The 25,745-nt window shown below is 35.7% G+C and overlaps 1 protein-coding gene across 1 annotated transcript in view; it reads left to right on the forward strand.

The window, feature by feature from the left end:
* GPR158 (G protein-coupled receptor 158) overlaps positions 1-25,745 on the forward strand; it is a 420,917-nt gene that overhangs the window by 33,569 nt on the left and 361,603 nt on the right. Inside the window, exon 2 of the mRNA XM_015066303.3 lies at positions 3,219-3,324. Coding sequence (XP_014921789.2) covers positions 3,219-3,324 — 106 coding nt within the window. The remainder of the gene's footprint in view (positions 1-3,218; positions 3,325-25,745) is intronic.

The raw sequence follows: 25,745 nt of genomic DNA on the forward strand, positions 1-25,745 counted from the left end.
GGAGATATAATTTACAAAATTTTCTTCTCTGGAGGCCGCTCGCCTGGCTTTTTTGGCCCTTGCTTTCCAGACCCCACACCAGGGAACTGCAGCCACTTACACAATCCCAGAGCTTCCCAGAGGCACCTGCTCACCGGATGTGGGAGCAGTACTTCCGCCCCCAGGAGGCATGCGCTTAGGGGACTCACCGCTCAGGGGCTGCTGGGCTCTTAGCCCGGCCCACCCTCTGTGGGCTCAGGGTAGCTAGTGGGTGGTTTTGCCTCTGCGTGATTTTCGGCAGGATACCTTTTCCCACCCAGCGAGCGTTCTTTTCCCACCTAGTCCCCCAAACTTCCACTTCCCCTGCAGGAAGTCAACGGCACCTCCCTGAGGGCTTTGTAGGTCTCCAGGCACCAAGGCAGCACAGCGGCGCTAATGAAGATGAGTCAGCACTGAATTCCCAGCTGGTAAACGCACGACTCATTACCTTTGGTGGTTTTGCACAAACCCCAGAAAGCTTCGTGAGCTGTTTACGGTCTGCGCTGACTTTTGGTTCTTGCATATGAACCTAGAATTAAGAGGGAAAACTCTCAGTGATTAAGATCCCTATTTCTTAAGCCAGTTTCCCTTTGAAGGGACCAGAGTAATTGCAGCCTCTCGGAATCTTAAAGTGGCCAATGTTCCTGAGTGGGAAGATGTGCACTATCTTGTAACTAAAATCATTGTAGCCAGATAGTTGAGGAAAACCTGACCTTGTTATTCCTGACAGATGTGGAACAAATAAAAATGTATAGTTTTTACTAGTTTACTACTTACAGGTGTATTCCAAATAAGCCATTCGTGGCAGAATACCAAAATATACTAGACAGTAGTAGCTCAGGGGGATATTTTGTGTCATTGACGTTGACTGGTAATGGAGAGTGTGGTATGAACCTGCTGTAATTATACCTTGAGTCACTGGTTGAATTAGTAGTCTCCTGTCCACTCTTTAAAAAAAACAAAATCAAAAACCTAATCATTCCACTGACTTGCTGGAAGTTTTTCTTTTTCTTTTTTTGGAATCGCACTTTTTACTTTGTAGTATGACCCACACTACAGTGAAGCTTCGTGAAGGCAGGGACTTTTTTCCCCTCCTTTCTGTTGCATTTCAAAAGCCAAGAACAGTTTTGGCCCAAAGTAAGCCTCGACATACTTATTGAATGGTTGAAAAAAATGAATATATAGTTTTTCAAAGAGCATGAAGTGGAGCGTGCAGTGGGCCAGCATGATTGGCATGACCTATGTGGAACATAGTTCTAGTGAAAGTCCTGCAAGTAAGGCAATCAGAAAATGAACAAATGTTAATGGAATACCTTCTATACCCCAAATGATAACTTCCCAGATCCCCCAGAATTTACCATCTTTTTTCCATTAAACGTTCTGACATTATTATATTTGGGCCTATGTGGTTCACCTCCGTGGCATCTCTCATAGTGGTGTGCTCATACCAGAAATAAGTATTTGTTGAAAGAGCAAGGGAGGAAACTGGCTAAGGCATTAGGTTGCCTGGGAATTCATTAATTTATCATATGAACAGCCATTTGTTTTATAGAATCATGGTCCACAAGCTTGCAAACTGTGTCTTTTGCAAATTGAAGTTTGTTTTTGTGAAGGATTTGTAAGTTTTCTGTGATAATTTTTGGGTTTTCATTTCAGTGATCCTCTGAAAAATTAATTTACACATGTTCTGGGTTATCTGGATAACCAAATACTAGCAAGAGGGTTTGGTGTCTCTGTTTTCTATCTCTTTTGACCATGTTAGCGCTACTTAGTGTAGTACTTTGTTTCAGGTAAATAAGGAAAGATCAGAGGCAGCCTTACAAAACATAAGTGACTTATTCACCCCAAATTAAGCCCAAATGACATTAAACTGCTTTGTGGGAAGATTTCACAATAGTTTAAAAGGAGAAAAGAGAGAAATGAATCATAATAGGTGATAGAGTAGGTGATAGAATAGAATATTCTATATTCTATATCTATCTATATTCTATATCTATATATATAGATATATATGTCTATATTCTATATCTATATCTATTCTATTCTATTTAGTTTGGCCAAGTGTAATCATTGGTGTTTTTAAATTAATATTTTAAATTTAGATTTTGTTGAATTTATAGTTTTGTTTGCATTTATTTCATAATTTTGTGGGTATTTTTGTAGGTACAAGAACTATGATACGAAGAGTTTGAGCCTAACTTGATATTTGTACATATTTAGTAATGCCATAATGAAAATAGTTTAAATTGGGAACAAGAGACCTTGAAAATGTGTTTTTGCTTTATTCAAGTTTGTGAGAAACGACATTACAAAGCTTTGAGCTTTAAGGCCCAGAACATAGAATATTTATTTTAATGAAGTGCAGGCGGTGACAGTTCACTGTAGGAAAAATGTTTCTGCTGCTAGTAGTGCTCATGGTAGTGAAAAATAGAAGAGAGGGATCTTAGCAAAATGAAAATGTAAGAAGATTGGTTGGAGAAGATGGAAAAATTTTAGATAAAATTGGAGCTTTCTTTGCAGTTTTGCTTTTGGCTCTGAATTTGTGAGCTCTCTTTCTTAGTGATTTTTCTCAAATGGCTAAGTGAAATGCAGTGTTTTTGTTTCCAGAGTTAAGAGAAGAAAATTGCTAATCAGCACTTCTGTAGGTGGTGCAAATCTCTGGTTTGGAGCACTGGGAGACCTGAAGAGCTGCTTAAAGTCTTTGTGGTGGAATATCAGAGGAAAGAGATGCTATCCTCCCCTCCCCATCTCCCTATCCCTGGCCCTGCATTGGGAAATAGGAATAGAAAGAAATGAGATGAAGGCCTTGTTTTGGTTTACTTTAATAGAAGGGGTACTGGGGGGCAGTTGTTAGTTTAGAGTCAACTTTGCTGCCGTGTCCAGAGCAAAACTGTCAGGAATTCAGTCAATCAACTGAATATTTATTGAGCACCTCTATGGGCCAGGCATTATATGGGGAGCTGAAAACAGTGAACAATACAGGGTCCATGCCTTTGGGACTTAAGTAAAACTAATACGTGTTTTTTTCTGTTGTACTGTGTGCCTATCTTCACTTGGTACACTTTAGTTGGATGTGAGTGGGCGATGTGAAAATTTTTAGTGCACTCTTATATTGATTTGTCTGATTTCTGGGATGGAGCACAGAGGTAGAAATTGTAAAGGCTCAGATTAATTTGTTCTTATCTTTCTCTGTTTTTAAGGGGTGTTATGAAAGTTGACATAAATCTTCAGAAAGTGGACATTGACCAATGTTCAAGTGATGGCTGGTTTTCAGGAACTCACAAATGTCACCTTAACAATTCAGAGGTAAGAACATGAAGATAAAGTCCTCTGAAATCAGAAGCTCGGAAATGTATAACTTTTGAATTATATTGTATTTGTATGGGTAAGTGAACAAGAGACATCTTACTGGGAAAGAAAAATCTCCTCTGCAGTTCTGAATGTTGCCAAATGAACTGGAAGAGGGGTAAAAAATGTTGTGCAGAATAACTGTTCATTTGGCTGAAGCTAAAAATATGTCTGAAGTTTTGCTTTAGTTAAAGTCTGACCCTCTTCTTCAGAACGGGGCTCCAATTAAAATAGCCATGAAGTGAGAAATCCCAGGAGGGGTCAACCAGATTATGCACATTTTTATGCAGTGTGATGATTGTTGAAACGTAGAAGCTATACATTCAGACATGCTGCCATCTGGTAGGAAAGCAATAAAGTATGGCAGGGCAATTTTTGAGAACAAGGAGAAAACTATACAGGGACCTGGATATGAAACATGTATACTTGTGTATGTTTTTCCAGTTTGCAGCTCCTATCTGTGCTCGATTTCATGGGACTCTGGTTGGTAAAGAATAGGCCTAGAGATCATACATGTGGAAATAAGACTGTTACTTGTCTTTTGTAGTTTCAGAGAAGAAATGCAATGACATCCTGATTTCATTTTCAGTATCTGTCTCTCAGGTCGCCAAATACTGGAAACAGCTGTACAATAAAATTCCTGATCTTAAATGAATACTTGGGCTGTCCTACCTTTGAGTCCATGAATTTGTGAGGAGGGTCAGCTTAACTTATTTAAAATACAGGGGATATTGCTATAAATGTAGTAATTTAAATTTTCAATTTTAATTTTTGCTCTTGTGAAGATGATTTTATGTAGTGCATTTTTTACCTTCTTACATGATCTTTATTTTTTAATTTTAATTTTGTTTTAATTTCAGTAGAGTTAATATACAGTGTTATATTAGTTTCAGGTTCAATACGTAGTATAATTTTAAGGTAAGAAATTTTAAGGCAGAAGGATACTATCAGTGATTGCTTATTTGTGCCATTATACAGAGAAAAAAGTGCACAGGCAGTACACTGGTGTACATGCATGTACATATGCCCATTGCATGCTTCCCATGTGCAGCCTTCCCATATCCTGCCATATACAACCCATGTACTCCCATACCCTCATACCCCGCCACTCCCCAAATAATCTTCCACGGTTTCACACATCCCCACTACCTATACTATACCTCCTCCGATCCCCATACTCCCTACCACAATATCTCTCAACCCTCCCACCCACTAAAACCCCAAGAAATCCTCATAACTCCTCACCTCCCTCTAAATCCGTCACATATCCCTGCCATATCCCTGTGACTCCTACTTCCTTAGTATCCTCTGTACATTCCTGCATATTCCCATAGCCCCTCCCACATTTCTGTACATCTTCACATAGCCAACCCTCCACACAGCCTTCACTTCCTTCTCTCCCCTCACCCCCAAATTGGGACTCAAATTATGTAAGTGAAAGGTGTTGGTCTTACCAATTCATAGAAGTTAGGGTCCTCTTTTTCTTCCTTTCACTCTTTGTTCTCATGATTTTTGAACTTTTCTGAGTTTCTACTTCCCTTTGGATTCATTCTGGCGTTTCTAAAGATAGGAATTTCAATCACTGGTCAGTGAACATCTTTAGCTTGATTATTATCTCCATGCCAATAGCATATAGCTATTTACCTTTGTCTTTCAGCCAGGGTGGAATTTTTTTCTGCATGGATGTTGTAGTGTGGCTATGGGCTCATTTCTGTATAGCCTTGTTTCAGTGGTGTTCCTGGATGGTTCAAATAAGTAGTCTGTCTACAAACAAGGAGGTATTTACTTTTCAGTTTGTTACAGTTGCTGCTTGCCTCCAATAATCTTGGTATAGTTTTTTGTTTGTTTGTTTGTTTTTTCCTTCTAGCACTTCTGTTTGACTAGATGGTTATATTGGAAGAACTTCTTTCTTCTTTTGGAAGGTTGATTTATTTTCATTGCGCCAAGATTATTAATTTTCTGGGTGTTGTGTCTTTTTAAAGCTTTCAAATAAGTTATTTCAAGATAAAATATTATCCTCTGTTCTGGTTAAGAAAGATTAGGTTGCAATGTGTAACTCCCATTATATATGGGAGCACTGTATTTATTAGATTCCTATAGGAAAAACTGGGAAAACATGTCTTATAAAACAGTGGACAGTTCTATGAATTTCATTTGAAAATGTTGTAGAAAGAGGCTTAATGATAAAAAATAGTATCAACAAACACTGAATGTACAAAATGCATATTTTGACTTAGACTCTGGCTCTCTTCACCCTCTCCCCTGCTCAGGTGCTAGAATGGAGAGTGGGAGATGTTGGTGTCCTGGCCCATGAGGTCCTTGGTGGGTAGTCTGAATTGCACCGGCCTCTGTGGACCTCTTCACACTGTTGTGTTGGACTTCTCTAAGATTCTTCAGTTGATGCTTGTCACTCTAGGCACCTACAACCATTCCACATCACATCTTCAGTCTAGGGACTACCAGTAGTCTTTCAGTCCCTCCTTGTACTGATGTGAGTTGGAGACTAGGATCTGGCTTTTCTTGACATTTTTATTGCTTGGGAAAACAAAGAAAAATCACTTGTTCAGGGTATTTTTCATCTGCGCTGGCTCTCCTTTGTTCCTTGTCACATGTCTTCTGTTACGGACCCCAAAGATCACTGTGTAAACTGGCTTATTTTCGGAAGTACTTAACATGATTCATATTTCTAGGGTGTAGGGGCCTATCTTCATGAATATCATGAATATCATGCATATCATTAGAAACAGAGATACTCATCATGTTTATTGTGGGTTTTATCTTGCCAATGTTTCACATTCTTTTCTTGCAAATACTAGTGGAAGTCACACATTTTAGTTATATTGAGGCAAACTTTTCACTTTTGAAATGTTTCTGGTGTGTTGAATTTTTAGCCTGCAGGGTATCTTAAACCAGAATAGTGAGTCGGATGTTGGAAACAGACAAGTGGCATGTGACCAATGACAAAAGCCTCAGGAGCATTTTAGAAAAGCATGGGATGGTTTATGAGGAAATCGATTTCTCAATGAGTTTGGGTCCTTACAGGGACCCAAACGTTCCCTTAGGAGGCCACTATGTATTTTTCAAAGGGCAGAGTAAAACAGGATCTGAACCGACATCCTGAACTGGATTGCAGGATTATTCTGGTTGTTTTGTAAGTGACCAGATCATTGCAATAGGGATTTGATCATGTTGTCAGTGTTCATTTAAATAATCCTTGGCCCATTTTCATATTGTTTGCATTTAGTACACAAAATACTCTCTTACAGAATAGTTTTTAAAAACATTAAAATAATCAGTATTCATTTTTGTTTTAAAAGTTTTCTTTTACTTTATTTCCATTATAAAAACTTTTTAATCATTATTTAAAGTAGGACGGTAGCCTTAAAACTTTTTAAGTATCTGCCCATTAGTATATGTGTATTTTTCATCTACAAAGTATATGAGTCTTTTATTATATTTATATATTCTATATATCATAAATTAGAAAACTTAGTTTGAGATAAAGATAAAATAATATTTTGGGGGCGCCTGGGTGGCTCAGTCGGTTGAGCATCTGACTTCGGCTCAGGTCATGATCTCACTGAGTTTGAGCCCTGCATCGGGCTCTGTGCTGACAGCTCACAGCCTGGAGCCTGCTTCTGCTTCTGTGTCTCCCTCTCTCTCTGCCCCCAACCCACTCGCATTCTGTCTCTGTCTCTCTCAAAAATAAATGAACATTAAAAAATATTTTAATGTAGATTATATATTATAAAATTATATCTTTAATGAGAATAGTGAACTGATTCACAATTATGCTTCATCATTTTTTAAAAGTTTAATACCTAGTAATGCAGTGATTCAGAGGTCTCTAAGTTCAGTTTATTTTTTACTTTGTTTTAATGTCTGTCATGGTTGTGAAAATATTCCTCACAAGAATATGTTATTCCAAATTAAAGAAATAAATTGTTGACAATGTTTTCTAAATTACAATGTTCATTTTTCGGTTCCATCTACCAACTTTACAAAGGTTTTTGCAAAATTCAGCTGGTAGTCTTTCCTCTACCCTGATGTCAGTTGGTCCTTACAAACTATTTGGAAAGTTAGAATTTAAAAATTTTAAGGAAATAGGTTAAAAAGTCCACTCAAACTTATGTGAAGAATATTTTCAAACAGATTAGACACTTTTATTTCCAACTTTATACAGTTAATGAGTATTAATAGTTTCTGGCAACAAAAACACTGAAAATGTTTCCAAATACTGTACCCGTTTTCAAAATGCTCATTTGAAAAGGCTTTCTCATGGATTATTAAAATGTTACTTTTCCTTTGAAGGAACAGCTTATATTTTTGAAAGTACCTGCTGCATAGGCACTACTGACAACCACTTGTCATCGTAGAGCAGGTCAGCAAATTTGGGGCATTTTATTTTGTTTTTAAAGAGTAATGCATAACTAATCTTTGAGTTTAGAAACAGTAGTTCCCTTTGAGATAACCAGAAAATCTTTGTATGGGAAAAGGTTTTCCAGGTCACATACCATCTCATTAGGAAGAATTGTAAATATTTTACAACTTAAAATATACTCTGTAAATACACTTAGATGGCCAATTGTAAATGGTAATACATTGAAATTTGAAAGCTAGTGAAGAAACCAGTTAACCACTGTCAATATTTCTGTCATGGAATTCCTAGCATTCCTTCAGGATCCCTCCAGTGACTTATCAGTATTGTGGTCGATGATATGTGGACTGAGTAAGAGCATTAACGTCAATCCGAGTCTTAAATTAGTAAAGCTTAATTTCTTTTTTTTAAATACAAAGGTTAAATATAAATAGAAGTTCTATTTTCTTTTTACATGCCAATTAACCTTGTGTCCTCTGCTGTGGGGACTACATCTTGAGGTTATCAGATTTATGGTTCTATCTGGAATCACCAGAATGGTTGTGTTGTTGGCTCAGCCAATGGTTTTGTATAGCTTTAAGATACTTTTTCTGATATCTCTTTTTTCTACTGAATGTTTACATGAGACTCTACTTGTAACTCTTTACTACATTAAATCTAATTAATTTCTAAAGATATATTTTTAGAAAGCTGAAAATGTAAGAAAAGATCTCATTTAGTATGCAAGAAAAGAAATTTAATGCAAAAATCTAAGGAAAGCAGAAGGAGTTAATCATTCTCTTTTTGAAAGCAGTTTCATATACAGAATATAGCTTACTCATTTGGCTACAGCAGGATATAGAGTCCTTTCCCATAGATCTCTTATTTAATTCAATTTGACTGAGGGAAATTGCATAGACACAGCTGTGTGTTAGTTCTCTTCTTGTGGCTGCAATCTCACCAATTTCTTCTTTTTAAAATCTCCTTTTCTCTAGAAAGGTTCTGCTTTACACATGTTATTGTCCTCCTATCTCTAGAACTCTGCTGTTTTATATGATAGTCACTAGCCACATTATGGCTATTGAAATGTAAATCAGTTAAAATTAAACAAAATTAAGAGTTCAGGTCCTTCCTAGCCTGATTTCAAATGTATAATAGCCACATGTAACTAGTGGTTACCATATTGAACAGTGTAGTGGACAGCTATCCTCTAGAATATGGTCTAGCTTATAGTGAAGTCAAAACACAAAGATTATTGAAACTTTTCCAATCTCTGAATTTCCTCTTATAGTAACACTGACTTTAAATCCACTAAGGGACATTTAAGCAGAAACTTGAAATGAATTTTGGCTTATATAGGCATTCTTATGATCTACTGTATTAACTCAGTTGAAAATAAATATTGAGAAACTTGCAAATGATTTTTAATGCCATTATTTTACACTGAAAACTGTAAAAATCTTTTAGTAAATGGTGAAAAGTAAATACTGGCAATCTTTACATATTTAAATTTCTACTGTATTTGTAGTGAAACTTTTCTTTTTCCTTTTTGCTAATACAAAACATGGTTAACGTGAAGTCATACTCTCCTGTTGGAATATAGGGCAATGATCAGGTGTTCATTGGTGCTTAGCAGAACCTGACATATTTGTTGAATTAATGGAGGCAGCCCACTCTGTTGCTAGGTGGACTCCCTGTAACATACAGCCATTGCTTTTGATATTTCCCACTGGAATTACCCAAAAATTGAGTTAATTTTTTTTTCTTCCTAGTAGTCATTCAGATATTTGAAGATTGCTGTCAGTCTGCTTCTAAGTCTTTCTTCCAAAGCTAAATATCCCCTGGTTCAAGCAAGTATCCTTGCTTTACTAGACTTAACAAAAACAGGCCATACTACTACTGTATGGATCCATTTATTTCTGAAGTTGTAAAGGCCTAACGTGTTTGATTTTGTTACATAGTCCTTCTTTCTTAAATTAATAGAAACTGATTACAGTTTTCAGAGTTTTTCCACTATGCTCCTGAGAATTATTTGGACGAGATATCTGGAATTCTTCCCAAAGTAGGGTTAGGAATCACTATTCCAAAATAACAGTACTGCGGTACATAAAAATTCAGTTAAGGGAAAGTTGGCTTTATCCTTTAGAGAAAAGAGGTTTTCAGCAACTGATCTAAGAGTTCAACAGTGGCTATCGCCATCTTGTGGTAGGGGAAAGAGAAAGACAGAGACAGAGACAGAGATAGGGAGAGGGAAAAGAAGAGGAAGGGAATCACTGGTAGGAAAATGTAAAATCACTATCAGAATACTGTATGTTTTTCCTTATGCCTAGTTGAAAACTGGTTTGTATTTAGATTCTGGTGAAATTGTGGACCACTATTTCTAACCTTGTCTCGTGCTACCCAGTTCTGACTTTAGTCTGTTCACCTCTAATTAGATACCTTAGGCTTCTCTGTTTGATGCCCAGTTTAAAAGTTTGCTGAACAATTAGTCTTGTTTATACTTATGATTAACGAGATATATGTTTTATCTTCCATGGGACACATTTTCTAATAGATTAATTCAAATTCATTGTTTTTGTTCATTCAATGTATATTTATTTAGCAATGCTATATTCTAGGTATTATTTAATACAGTGGTCAACAAGACAGAGGAAATCTGTAACTGAAAAGAAATCATTTCATTCTAGAGGGAACCAGAGAGCTTAAAATTATATCAATTGACTTTAGCTTTTTAAATACTAACTTTGCTAAGGGACTAAAATACGTACAGTAATTTTTGAGACATAGGAATGAATAATCCCTATTATTAAAGATAAGTCTTCACACATCTTCCAGAAGTACAAGAATTTACTTATTGAATTGGCAAATGGTAAAAAAAATATAATGCTTAGTGTTGGTGAAGTTTTAGCAAAGTGGACATTCTCATGCAGTATTGATAAGGATGCAAATTGTTCTCAGACTTTCTGGAAATATGGTAAAATGTATCACCATTGTGAATTGCATTCTTCCTTATCCCATCTGTTCTTTTTCTTTCTACTTCTACTTTGAATAAGTTTTATAAGGGAATAATAAAAAATTGGCATAAATACATATGTATTGGACTACTTATTATAGTATATTGTTTATTGTAATAAAAATTTAGAAACAACTTAAATGCATAACAAGAAAGAATTGGTTAAATTAATTATAATGCATGGTAAAAACACAATACTGTATTTCTATTTAAAATGATGATATTGGGGCCCCTGAGTGGCTCAGTCAGTTCAGCTACTTCAGCTCAGGTCATGATCTCATGGCTGGTGAGTTCAAGCCCTGTGTTGAACTCTGTGCTGACAGCTCTGAGCCTGGAACCTGGTTTGGATTCTGTGTCTCCCTCACTCTCTGCCCCTCCCCTGCTTATGCTCTGTCTTGTCTCTCTCTCAAAAATAAACATTAAAAAATTAAAAAAATAAAATGATGATATCATTCTTCATTTATTGATATGGAATGATATGTATGATATACAGTAAGGAAAAGAATCAGGTCCTCCAGCATGGTTTAAGAATTAATAAGAATTTTGGGATATAGAGTGAAGTGATATTATGCAAAAAAAGTCTTTTTGAACTGTGTAAGTAACTGAGTAGAAAACTGGTAAGAAGCAGCCAACTTTTATACCCTGAAAACAAGCCCTTTTAATTTTAGGACGTGAAATTTATAACTATAGGAATTATGTGCAGAGTGATTTCTGTAAGGCAGCTCATTATTTGTATAAAGTGGGTAGATTGAAAGAGATAGGGCACATGCAGTCTCAAAAGACAAATCTATCTTTTAACTGTTCATGGTATCTCTATCTAGAACTCTATGGAGCTGGAAAGAAGAGAATAGAGAAAGCGAGTCAATTTGAAGAATCCCGAGACTATCTATGAGAAAGTGGCAGACTCCCTGTTATATCCAGAAACTCCTTTTCTTTTTTGGCTCCCAGTGAGGATTGCCAATGCAAACAAACAACCCCCTCCAAATCAAAGGTTACAGTTGGAAGTGGATGAATCCACAGTAAAAACTGTGGGTGGGTTTCACTTTTCTGTTGTTTCAACTCCAAGATTTTATCAAAATCTTAAAAATAAAGCTTAACATTAATACTAATGACCACTGCAGTTTCTTAGTAGCACTTGCTTTTGGTCAAAAATTGTTCCACCTGCTTTGTTCCACGTGTTTTGCATACATAAATTTTATCTTTATAGTCTCCATTTTACCAATGAGATAGGCCTAGAGAGGTTCAATAACTTCCCTATAATCACACAGTTAGTAATTGGCAGAGTTGGAATTAGAATTCAGGTTTGCTTGATTCCAGGACACATTTTTTTATGCAACTATCTTCTATTATTTTCTAGGAAACATATAATGGGATAAATCTATATTGGACTAAGAGTGAGCGTGTACAGGGAGTTTTAGATTACAAAATACATTTAACTTTGGGGTTTGGATAGAAGAGATTAGGGGGTATTGTCCTATGTCAGTGTCATGTTAGACATGGTACATAGGCATTGCATTAAGTAGCCACTTTGAAAATCCCACATCCCTCTCACTGAAGAGAGGAATTAAGCCTAGGCTTTGGGTTTGTGTTTAAGAAGTGATTGAATTGACTGATGCTAACTTGCAGTGAAGGTCATAGCAGTTTGTTGTAGGGTTTTATTTGGGACCTTGTGCTGGTCGGAAAGTTCATCAAGTCTTTGAAAAATGATATAGGAGACAAGTATTTAAGAATAAGTAAATCATCAGGGGCACTTGGGTGGCTCAGTCGGTTAAACGTCTAACTTCAGCTCAGGTCATGCATGATCTCACGTTCCATGAGTTTGAGCCCTATGTTGGACTCTGCTGACAGCTCAGAGCTTGGAGCCTGCTTCAGATTCTGTGGCTCCCTCTCTCTCTTCCCTTCCCCCACTCTCTCTCTCTCTCTCTCTCTCTCTCTCTCTCTCTCTCAAAAATAAAAACATAAAAAAATTAAAAAAAAAGAATAACTCTCATCAAAAGTTAAAAATCCGAGACTAAAAAGATTTTGCTGAGTTGGAGAAATGGACCTATCAAGATGAAAGTTAGTAGGAACAAAGGTAAGATCCTGAATATGAATACAGAAATCTATCTTTTTGAACATAGGAAGAAAGATACGGTTTAGTTGCAGCACATGTGAACAGTAATATTTGGGAGAACAGTTGAAAGTTCTATATGAGTCAGTACTATGGTATGGCTGCAAAACAGCAATAGCAAAAACCAGCTTAGCCTGAGTCTAGGTCTTGGGAGGTTCACATCTCATTGTCTTCTAAACTTAACAGAAAATACCTCAAATAGTATGACAAGGAATATAGAAATTTAAAATAAAAGATCACTAAGGACTTTGAAACATTGGTTTTTGAAGACTCAAAGACATTAAAGATGTTTTTCCAGGGAAGAGAAGACCTGTGGATGATCTGACAACTGTTTGCAAACATGAAAGTAGCTATTAAAGGACTATTTATGTGTTTTCTGAAAGGACCCAGATAAGTGACTGACTTATCAGTAAGCCAGTAGGAACTACTGAAGGCTCTGTTTAGCTCAGCATAAGCGGAACTTTTGAACAATCAGAATTGTTCAAAAATTGAGAATATATATTTTTTAAACATGAATTTATAAATGTGAATATTGGAGTTATTTAATCACACAGTGCCAGGATGACTACTTCATGAGGATGCTATAGGCTTTAGTATTTTCAACAGTGAAAGGTACCACTTGACAGAATTTTGCAGGGTTCATAAAAATTTCACGCAACATGGTTATACAGTTGCATGTGGTGCCTCTTAAGCTTTCTGCATCCCTAAGGTTTTTTACTTCTAGCATACTGTAAAGGGAAACACTAAAAGGTGCTTCCACCCAAACACAACACTGATTTTCCTTGCATTGACGATACCTTGAATTCTCACACTGACTGTGAGATTTCTCAAACCTGAGATTTTCTGATTTTTCTCTGTGATAATGGTAAAGCAAACTATTATCTTTGCCACTTTCGTTTGAGTTAGCTTATAGGATTTTATTTCCAATTATTAAGCACTTTGGGCACGGTGATGCAGGACTAATAAATTTTGATGAGTGAGAAGGAAACACCCAGAGATATTCAGCTGACATTAGATTGTTAGTCTGGGACAACCTGAACCAGAAAGGCAGTATAGGGGAGTATCGTTCATTTTTTTTTTTCATTAAGCTAATTTGGTACTTTTGCTTATGAAGGAATCAGATACCCCAGAGTAGGAGAGAAACCCATTTTTCAACTATGACAAACTCATGATGTTTGGTATCTACTCCTGAATAACACTGCTTTGTATACATCCGTATCACTATATTGTATCACCAATCTTGAACCTGTTATCTATTGTATGAGACATCAGGTGTCAAACTGATCCAGCTTTCAGGTGGTCAAAACAAATTTCCAAGACATGTGGCAAACTCACATACAAATTTGGATTAAGGTCAGTATACAGAGTGTTCCATCTTGCAGGTGTGTGAGTGGCAGCCTCAGAAGTTTCACTCTGTGTTCACTCTTGTTTCACTCTATGGCATGACTTGGGATGGTAGGAATGTCCAGTTTGAAACAGAACTCAAGGGATACGATCCATCTCCTTAGACAGAGGTTGGTGAGGGCTGTACATATTGTCCTGACATCAGCTAAGAGGGGAGGCAGGTGTTAAATGAAGGGACCCCCTTCTAGCAGGGAATTAGAATACAAGTCAGAGCGTAGAAATAAAACAGTGGTGAATATGGAGGATTGCAGCTCACTGGGTACAGAGATACCAAAGGGAGCCACTGTGTTTATGATAATATATAAATACGTTTTAGACTCTAAACCATTGCTGAAGACAAACACCCTAAATACTCTCAAACTTCTCTGTGACCAAGGGTGAGAGTGGGTCCAATTTTAAGGTGGGAAATTAACAGCATATTCAGCAGGCCACAGTAGGTGGGGCAAGAGGGTTGACTTGCATACACTAATGGATATGAAGTCAAAGTAACAGACTTTCTTGATCTTCTCAATTTGGTGAGAAAAGCTAGTGAACATATTTGGAATTTGTAGCTAAATTTATAATGGAGCCAATCAGGAGGAAAAAAAATCTACCTATTAAACCTTTGCTTTTGTCATATTCACTAGCAGAAAAATTGCTACTTGTCCAATTCTAGATATGAGAAGCAATCAGAATATACAGTAAGTGCTTGAGGGTGACTCTTTTGGGGTTAAATATAGCTTTGCATCATTAGCTTATGTGGGAAAAAATCCCATTATGACAGCAAATCAGATCTAATCTGGCACTCCCTCTGCTACAATTATATAAAATATGGTGGAAACTTGTCAAAGCTTTCAGTGAGAAATGAGGCTCCTGATGCTTGACAGCCCCCTTTTTGAGCACAGTGAAGAATCATGTTGCTTAGTTACAGCCTTTGGCTGATTTAGAAAGCTTTAACTGACTGTATTATACAAGAGTTAAACTCTAGCTTTGATATCCCTTTTTCCTCTTAAAAGAAAAAGCCTTATTTACCACCTTTCTAATTTTTTTTTTTTTGGTGTCTTTACCAAGTCATTTATGTGTATTCATCCAGGGCAAGTTTCGATTTATCATTATTTTTCCCTCCCCAGGGTTTATAGATTGAGAGAGAACAAGTGGGTGGTTGATGATACAAGCAGAACATAAAGTATTGAAATAACTTAAGTGCTTTTGCCCTCAAAGTAATTTGCAAGTGTCTGTTTCAAAATTGTTTGTCATTTGAAGTCATTATATTTTTGCCCTTTTTCAGCTTACTCATAGTTTGGGTTGCTATTGTCTTTATAATGCACGAGAATGTGTGACATTTAATTAAATTTTTGTATTTCCAAATGTGAACTCACATATAGGTGTGTGGAACAGTGAATGGAACAGTGAATGGAACTGGTGAAACAGGTATAAGGGTAGGGCCTGGAATTGCAGCCCAAACACTGAAAACAGAAGGATTAAGAGGAAAAACAAAGAAAACTTTAAATGGATATTTATTGTGCATGAATTAGAAAAGTGTGTAAAGGGATGTCGCATGTATCAGAGCCCAGAGTAAAAATGCTCAAGGACTCATAAGTCTGGGGGAGACTTTAAAAGGCTTTTGTTTCATGTATTGTCTCCAGAAAGTAGTATCTTATACTGCTTTAAATATCCACACATTGAAAGTAGATATCTACTTTATTTTTATAGCTCTTTAGGAAAGAGAGCTGTCCCTCAGCAGTGCTTTCTATTATCTTACCATAATTATTGTATTGAAGAAAAGCCACGATTTAATCTTGATTATGTAATTATTTCAGTAGATTTTACTATTGGCTTTTCAGTACAATCTCTGTTTCATGCATGCAAAAGCAGTTTTCCTGCTGGTGTGTACAATTCCATGATTACCTGGAGGAAATTCTATAGGGTTGATTCAATATTTACATTTGGAGATAGGATAACAGATAATTGTCTCTGTAGACTTGGCTCCATTGAAATTCTAGTTCTATTGAAGCCCCAAATTCTTGGAACTATAAGGTGAGCCACTGTGCGTGCCGGCTTTGTTTATGTGCTGGTCTGCAAGTCATTTTCATTTGCTACCTTTTAAAATACGTTTGTCTCAAAAAAAAATGTTTGTCACTCTTAAAAACTGAGAACAAACTGAGGGTTGATGGGGGGGTGGGAGGGAGGGGAGGGCGGGGGATGGGTATTGAGGAGGGCACCTTTTGGGATGAGCACTGGCTGTTGTATAGAAACCAATTTGACATTAAATTTCATATATTGAAAAAAAAATGTTTGTCAAATGCAGTCATTTTCAAAGTGTGTCCTAGGACCCCTAGGATCCTCAAGATCTTATTGAGGGAGTTTATGAAGTTAAAACTATTTTCATAATAATTCAAAGATGTTATTTGCATTTTGAACTGTTCGTTCTTTTATGGGTGTACAGAGGCTTTATGATATGATATAGAAACAGATTGAATGCAGAAAGAAATATGAAGCAGAAATGTAAACTAATGATTTTTTTGTTTGGGAAAATATAGTTATTTTTCATAAATATGTTAACATGTTATGGGCTTATTGTTATTTTTAAATGAATTATTAAATATATTCAAAATTTCTGAGTTTAATATCCAATATGGTAAATATCAATGGATATAGTCAACATAAATAAAAGCTCTTTGGGATTCTGAATAATTTTCAAGAGTGTAAAGAGGTTCCAAGACCAAAGAGTTTGAGAGGTCTGATCTAGTGTATTTATAAGCTACTGTATAATTCTGATGTTGACTCTACTTCTTGGTTTCTCCTTCTTTCTCTTCCTTACTTTGATGATTCTGCCGGCAGATTTCCATACCCCCTCCATTTTCCCTCTTGATAATTTCAGCCTCAGGTCCCACTGAATTCAGTCTGTGTCCTCAGAATTGGCAGATGACAGAAAGACAACAATAACATTAGTTAAAATAGCAAGTTGTCTAAAATAAAATATCACATATTGTTTGTGTATTTCTAACTATAGTGACTGCATTCCAGGTAAAAATCTTCATGTATTATTTCACTTATTAGATAATTTGAATAAAAAAAGAAACTTTTAGACTTTTCCCATTAATTTTTTAACAAATTTGACCAAAATGTCAAAGGATGAAGTATATTGTATTTTACCCTTCCACCTTCCATGTTGGAATTTTAAATGTAAATTGAATCCTTTACATGCTAAAGCATGCGGAATCCTGTGGAATTCTGCAGCCCAAAAAGACCAATATGTCTGCTAGCTAATGCTGTTTATTAAAAAATGACATATTCAAGTAATATCTGAAAATTTTCTTCTTAAGTTTGCTCTTATCATTGGGTAAGCTATTTAACTTTTGTTTTTAACTAACGGATTGTGAATTCAGTAAACATCATTTTTGGTGTTCAGTCAGGACATTCTTAGGACCAAATGAATCCCACGTATATATCTAAAATGAAAAGTCAATTTAATATTTTATTTCTTTGTTGAAATAGAGATTCCAGATTATTTTTTGTTCTTTAGTGAAAGACTTCACAGATTTTTCTTTAAATAGATTAAATTCTCAGTTGGTAGCTGTACAATGATATTTTGTTACCTTTGCAACTGTGATGAGTGTGTTGCAGCTAAGGGCAGGGTAATGAGTGGGGATGAGTGGAAATGAAATCCTGTGCCTTTCCTCCTGGGCCAGGGTTGATTAAATCTTCAGTTATGAAAGTGCTCGGTAGCCAGGTCTCTCTGGTGGCAGTGTGTCGAGCTTTTCCTTTTCCTCACTTTCATATCCAGTCACTTGCAAAGTGTTATCAATTCTACCTCAGTAGCTCATCAGTTTGTTTTCTTCTCTCATTCTTACTACAACTGACTTTGTTCTAGTACTAATCATTTCTCGCTTGGATGCTTCTAGTACTGTCCTGTGTTCAGTGTTATTCCTTTCCAATTGATCATCTGCACTGCTGCCAGTGTGATTTTAAAAAATATGATGATTATAACATCATATAAAATGTATGTATAAAATGTACGTACAGTATTTATTTTAATGTTTATTTTAGAGAGAAGGAGAGCACGTGAGCAAGGGAGAGAGGGAGAGGGGAGAGGGGGAGAGAGGCGGGGAGAGAGAGAGAGAGAGAGAGAGAGAGAGAGAGAGAGAGAGAGAGAGAATTTTAAGCAGGCTCCATGCTCAGTGTGGAGCCTGATGTGGGGCTCAATCCCATGACCCTGGGATCATGACCTGAGATGAAATCAAGAGTTGGATGCTCAACTGACTGAGTTACCCAGGCACCCCTGTACAGTACTGCATAGTATTTTTATTTTTGAGATAGTGTTGCATTGTGGTTAAAAGTGCTGGCTTTGAATTCAGACTGGCTGTGTTTCCTAACCTGTGCTCAAATATCTTTAAATGGGAATGATATTATGATATATGTAAAATGCATTGCACAGTACAGTCTCTATAAATATCAGCTATTTCCATAGCACTTTGTACGCCTGAAGTTATTAGTTATTTATAATTATTTATTTATATCTGTCTTCTCTGCTAGACTGTAAGTACCATGAAGGCAGAAACCACATGGCAGTGCAGGTTCTTTCCTATGTGCCACCTATAATGCTGTATTAAAATGATTTGATAGGGGTGCCTGGATGGCTCAGTCAGTTGAGTGTCTGACTCTTAATTTTGGCTCAGGTCATAATCCAAGGGTCTTTGGATTGAGCCTGGCATTGGACTCCATGCTGAGTGTGGAGCCTGCTTAGGATTCTCTCTCTCTCTCCCTGCTCCTGTCCCCCACTTGCTCATGTGCACTCTCTCTCTCTCTCTCTCTCTAAGAAAATAAAAGTAAATAAAATTATTATAAAAATGATTTGATTACTGTCAATTGCAATTGGGTGTCTGCCCTTTCACTTTGTCATATGTGTATGTGTGTGTATACGTATGTGTATGTATAAATACATATAAAGGTATAGTTAATCCTCAGAATAGTCCTAGAAGATACCTGTTACTATTTCAGTTTTATAGGTGAGAAAACTGAGGTTCAGATATTTTTTAAAAATTTATATAGATTACATATCAGTGAAGAATTTGGACCGATCAGTTGCTGATGCAAGAGTATCTTGAGGCAAAGGCTGTGACTTATTCATACATCTTATTGGTAAGGCTGTTCTTGTAGTTTAAGTTCATGTATAATACCATATTCTTGTAATAGAGTATCTCTTAGGGTCGCTGGTGTCATCACTATATCACACCCACAAGAAAGATTTAGATGAATTTCACCAGAGCTTGCCAGGCACTCAATTTTCCTTCAGGAATGGAAAATTCCAGGCAGAGAGCAGTTGCTCATGCTATTCTTCCTGGTTTCTGAAAACCTTCCCGAATATATAGATTGTAGGTCTAACTTTAATTTGTTTTATATTTCACTACATTTAAAATGTACTTCATTGATTTAATCATTGTAAGCAGTTCTAATTAAAAATGAATAGAGGTTCAATTAAAATTGATGGCTTTACTTCTTGTTAGAGAACTTCTATTATCACAAATACTATAATCAACTATTATTTTTAGAATAAAATAAAAACTCTGTACATGCCACAATGACTTAGTTATGTGCTTTAGTTCCTATTGTTTTCCATTTGTGATGGATACATTTTGTAAAATGGGTGTAAAGTATTCGGAGTAGGTGGCTCTACAAATTGACTAGTGATTATTCTCAATTTGCCATTGTTGAGTGTTTTTGTCACTTATCTAGATTTGAAAGGATGAACAAACACATGATGCTTTTAAGAATTGCATTTCTTTTTCTTTTTTGACATAAAAATAGAGAGCTTTACAAATACTACTCAGCTAAATCCTCCTCCACAACCAAACCACCAAATTAAAATTAGATTATATTCTTGACAACAAATTTTGCAGCATATATAAATGTATAATTGGAGAAGCTTACCTTCATCAGTTTTTAGCCTTCCCATTTCTCATACCCTCTACTGGACATTAGTTATTCTTGGTCAGTTTGATGAGTAAAAAGTTTGTGCTTAACTTTGCTTCAGTTTGTATTTCTTTGATAAGTAGTGAGGTTAAGTGTGTGTGTGTGTGTGTGTGTGTGTGTGTGTACGCAGCAAGTAAATCAGCAAGTCTGTGAATATGAGATGTATATTATTTTATATATGTAATATATCTGGGTAGTTTAGACTAGATAATATTATTTTACTAAGATGTCTCAGTTATGCTATCCATAAGCCTACAAATTAAGTCTGTAAGAACAGAGAAATGGAGATGTGACATATTACTAGTAAAATTTGAAGTGAGTTGAGCTTCTGTCCATTAGTTATACTTTTATTATTCTTTTATCTGAAGCTAAAACAGAGCTCTGTTTTTTATTAGAGAACCACCAAGTTGAATCTTCCCTGTCATAGGTGGAAATCTAGAGATTTAAATGTTTTGTATCCTCTTTGTACTAGTTGTCAATTTATGTCTTTGCTCCATATCCATTCTTCTTTGCCTGGCTTTGTGATGTTGGAGCTGAGCCCTGTAAGCATTTCTCTTTTGCCAGCTAGGACAATGTTAAGCTTTTCGGTAGACGGCATTGGAGAGACACTGAATGAAGAAGAGGCTTTTCTTCCTGGTTCTAAGATGCTTTTTTATTACGGCTCCAATGGTGAGCTACAGCCAGTGGCATGCAGGATGCCCAGTGTCCCACTCTCCAGTGAGTTTTGATGGCACTCACAGTCAGCTGGGACAGCTAGTGGGATTCATCTTCCAGGGTTCCAGAGAGTTTCATTACCACCCTCCCAACACCTGCCCACATGCCCCTCTCAGGAGGCATTCTTGTACTTTGTGCACCATCTTCTGTCTTCTGAACATATAAAGTTTTATTTGTGATAGCTTTTTGATAACATTTTCTACAAATTCTACCAACTGTACAATTCCTTGGAATTCTAGCCAGTTTGGCCTTACTAACAACTTTGTCTTTTCCATTCAGGGAGACTACTTAGTTTACCTTTTTCTGTGCTGCAGCCTAAAAGACTCTGTAGGCAGTAAAATAGGGGTAGTCATAGGGATTACCTCATTTTTCTCCTCCTCCTAGGGAGTATTTGGCTTTGCCTGTTGTGAAATGATGTTTTATTTATTTTTTTCCAGTTTTTGTATTTGGCTAAGGCAGCAAGGTAAATCTGGTCCTAGTTACCTCAGAAGCCCACTTCTGTTCTTTTAAGATCTAAAAATTAGAAAGTATTATGAAAATTAATACTTTAAGAAGTGTTTGCTTGCCTTAAAATGCAGGTTTATCATTGCCTTTCCTGCGCTTTAGGTTATCCTTCCAGGATCCTTTTTATTCTTCCCGAAGTCCATACTTTTGAGGTTCAATTACTGAGGTCTCTTGGTAGTGAACTCTGTTCTTATATTTAAATATTTTTATTTTATCATCATTCTTTTATCATCATCATCATATCATCATCTAGCGAAGATATTTTTGCTAGACAGTTTTGTTACTTTTCCTCGACATTTTAAAGATACTGTTCTGCTGCCTTCTGACTTCTATTGTTGTTGAGAAGTCTGCTGTTTTTTCTAATTGCCATGACTTTGTGAGTACTCTACCTTGTCTCTATAGGTACCTTTAATTTTGTCTTTTACATTCTCAGGATTTTTAAAAATAATATTTTAAAGCATAGATTTTTTTGTTTTGTTTAATTTATTCCACCTGAGATATATGCTTCCTGGATTGATGGGTTCACCTTTTGTATCAATTCTGGAAATTTTGCATCCATTATCTCTTTGGATATTACTTTTTCTCCATTCACTTTCCCTTTTTGACCTTCCAATGAGACGTATATGTTAGATCTTTTCCTTCTGTTCTCTGTATCTTTTAACATTCCTCTCACATATCAATTTCTTGTTTTTCTGTGCTATATTGAGGGTAGGTAATTTTTGTACATATTTTCCAGTACAGCTAATTGTCTCTACTTTTTAATCAGTTGATTATTTTCTTCACTTGTTTGGGTAACTTTTTAACAATTTCATAAGTAAGTGTTATGTTTTTCTCCTCCAAATCTGTTTATGTCTAACAGTATTGTATTGGTTGCCTGACTTTGTAATTATGCCCTTTATTTATTAAAACAGTGTGTGCATAGCTGTCTATAGTTTTTCCCTATAGTTTCTATAGAAACAATTCTTGAGAGTAAAAATATTGTCAGGTGTTTCTTCTGGTTCTCATTCATAAAAACTGTTTTGTTTTGTTTTTCTTTTTGAGTTGGTATGTTTATTTGTGAGCTCATTGCTTAATCTTATTCAGTGGAAACTCTATGGACCTAAAATGAGGAAAATTTAGATTTTGTTTCTGCTTCTTTCTGTACGTAAGGGGTACTGTTGATCTGGGACATGGGAAGCCACTTCTGAGTGTCTCTGACCAGCAAAACAGTTAGGATTTTTCTTCTTTACTTGTGGCTGGTCAAAGTCTTAATTTCATTCCTAAAATATTTGCCCCTGGGCAACTTTGCCCCTTTTGGCTGTCCATTCCTTGGCTCGGGCTTGATTCCATAGATACAGTTTTTCTGACCTTTTATTTCCTTTTTTAGTGGATCTTTGGAATGTTTTGTAGACCATTATGTCTCAAACATGTACTTTCTAATGTTTAGTTGTTGTGAAGCAGGATTAACCTTTAAGCTCTCCTTATTACTTGCTGCATTAGAATTATACTGTTAAGTCAATAAGTAGCATAGATTATTATTAACTTTCAGGAGGTGGCTACTTGGAAGCATAAAAGATTGCTCATTGTTCCTATATAAGAAATATTTTTATATAACTTCATAAATACTTAAGATATAATTCACAGCATGGAAGTAACTCTTTTCAGGCACTAGTTATTGGTACTGAGCATATAATCTATTGTAGTATCATATATTATAACATTATATAAATTTACCAAAAACCTGAAAACCAGGTTATTTAGCTGAAATCATCTGAGAAAATAGATTTCCATGTAATAAGTATGAGCGTAAAGTCTGCGGGTAGGTATCTGGGTTCAAATCCTCATTTCACCATTTATTAGCTGTGAAACTTTAGGCAAGTTATTTGATCTCTATTCTTCTTTCTTTTCTTATATGTGAAGAAAGATAACAATACCTCCTTTGTATAGTTATTAATAAGATACTTTATTCTTTTACTCATTGACTGATGTCTGTTTCTTTACCACGAACTACATGTAGCTATTTAAGTTTAAAATTAAACTAAGTCTTATTAAATAAAATTAAAATTCAGTTCCTTAGTAACACTAGCCCATTTCACATGCTTTATGACCATATGTGGCTTGTGACTACCGTATTTTATAGTGCAGAAATGAACATTTCCTTTAGTGCAGAGGTGACTGCTCTCTCAAATGAGTAGATATCAGCACAAAGCTGTCAGAAACAAGAAACAAGGAAACAAGACACAATAATTTTCCAGTAAGTGATCCCAAAGAAATGGAAATCTGCAGGTTACTTGAAAAAGAATACAAATTAATTATTTTAAAGAAACTCGATGAGATTCAAGAGAACACAGACAGTTCGATGAACTCAAGAAAACAATGCATGAACAAAATGAGAAGTTCAACAAAAAGACAGAAATAAGAAAAGAACCAAATAGAAATTCTAGAGCTGAAAAATACAATAAACAAAATAAAAAATGCAATAGAGACCTTCAAGATTAGGTCCAATCTGTTGGGTTGAAGATGGATCTTTTGGCATTATTCAGTTACCGGAGAATAAGAAACAAGAATAAAAAAGAGTTTAAAAAGGCTATATGAGGTATAGGATACCATCAAGTAAAACAACATTCACATTATGATAGTCCCAGAAAGAGAAGAGGGAGAAAAAAGGACAAAAAACTTAAATAATAGCCCAAAATGGCCCAAATCTGGGGAAAGATATGGCTATCCAAGGACATGAAGCTCAAAGATCTCCAAACAAATTCAATCCAAAGGGATCTTTACATTTTTTTTCATGTTTATTTATTTTTGGAGAAAGAGAGACAGATTGTGAGTGGGGGAGGGGCGAGAGAGAGGGAACCACAGAATCCGAAGCAGGCTCCAGGCTCTGAGCTGTCAGCACAGAGCCTGACGTGGATCTCAAACTCATGAACTACAAGATCATGACCTGAGCTGAAGTCAGATACTTAACTGATTGATCCACCCAAGTGCTCCTTCAGTGAGACTCATTATAATCAAACTGTCAAAAATCAAAGACAGAAATTTTAAGGCAGCAAGAGAAGAGTCATTTGGCACATACAAGGGAATCCCAATAAGGGTATCTGCAGATTCCTCAGCAGAACCCTTGTGGACCAGGAGAGAGCGGGATGATCTATTCAAAATGGTCAAAGGAAAAGCTGCCAACCAAGAATAGTTCACCAACAAAGTTGTCCTTTGAAATGAAAGAGAGACATAGACTTTCCTAGAAAAAATTTGTTACCACTAAATCTGCCTTGCAAGAGATGGTAAAGGAAGTTTTTCAAGATTTCAGATGAAAGGACATGATTGGTAACATGAAAACATATGAAAGAAGAAAATTCAATGGTAAAGGTAAATATACAGTCAAATTCAAAGTACTCTAATGTTGCAGTGGTGGTGTATAAATCACATTGAATTCTTGCATACAGGTTAAAAGACAAAAGTGTTAAAAATGATTAGTGCTACAATATTTTATTAACTACACAATGTAAAGAGATGTCAGTTGGGGCATCAACAATATAAAATGTGAAGGGGGCAAGTAAAGGTTTAGAGCTTCTTTTATGTAATTGAAATTAAGTTAAAATATACTGTTTTGACTATAAGATATATTATATATTTCATATATTATGAAATATATATATTATGAAATATATATATAATATATATTATATGAAATATATATAATATATATTATGAAATATATATATTATGGAATATATATATTATGAAATATATGAAATATATTATGAAAGCCTCAAATCACAAAGCAAAAGCCTATAAATAGACACACAAATGGTAAAAAATAAAGAATAAGAGCATATAACTACAAAAATCATCAATTCATAAGAAAGTCAGTGAGAGAGGAAAAAAGGAACTACAAAACAATCAGAAAGTAATTAACAGAATGGTGATTGTAAGTCCTTATCTATCATGAATTACTCTTAATATAAATGCTTTAAATTCTCCAATTAGAAGACATAGAGTTGCTGAGTGGATTGAAAGAAAAAAAAAACAACAACTATATACTGCCTAGAAGAGACTTATTTAAGCTTTAATGATACTTACAGGCTGAAAGTGAAGAGATGGAAAAAGATATTCCTTGCAATGGAAACTAAAAATGCAGGGGTAGCTATACTTAAATAGGTAAAATAGCCTTTAATCAAAAGCTGTAACAAGAGACAAAGAAGGCCCTTCTATAATAATAAAGGAGTCAATTCATCAAGAGATGAACTCTGTAAATATATACACACCCAATTTTGGATGCTTAAATATATTAAACAATTATTAAGAGATCTGAAGGCAAAAATAGACAGCTTTGCAATAATAGTGGG

Source organism: Acinonyx jubatus, chromosome B4, assembly GCF_027475565.1.
Source record: "Acinonyx jubatus isolate Ajub_Pintada_27869175 chromosome B4, VMU_Ajub_asm_v1.0, whole genome shotgun sequence".
In the NCBI taxonomy this organism is placed as follows: Eukaryota; Metazoa; Chordata; class Mammalia; order Carnivora; family Felidae; genus Acinonyx; species Acinonyx jubatus.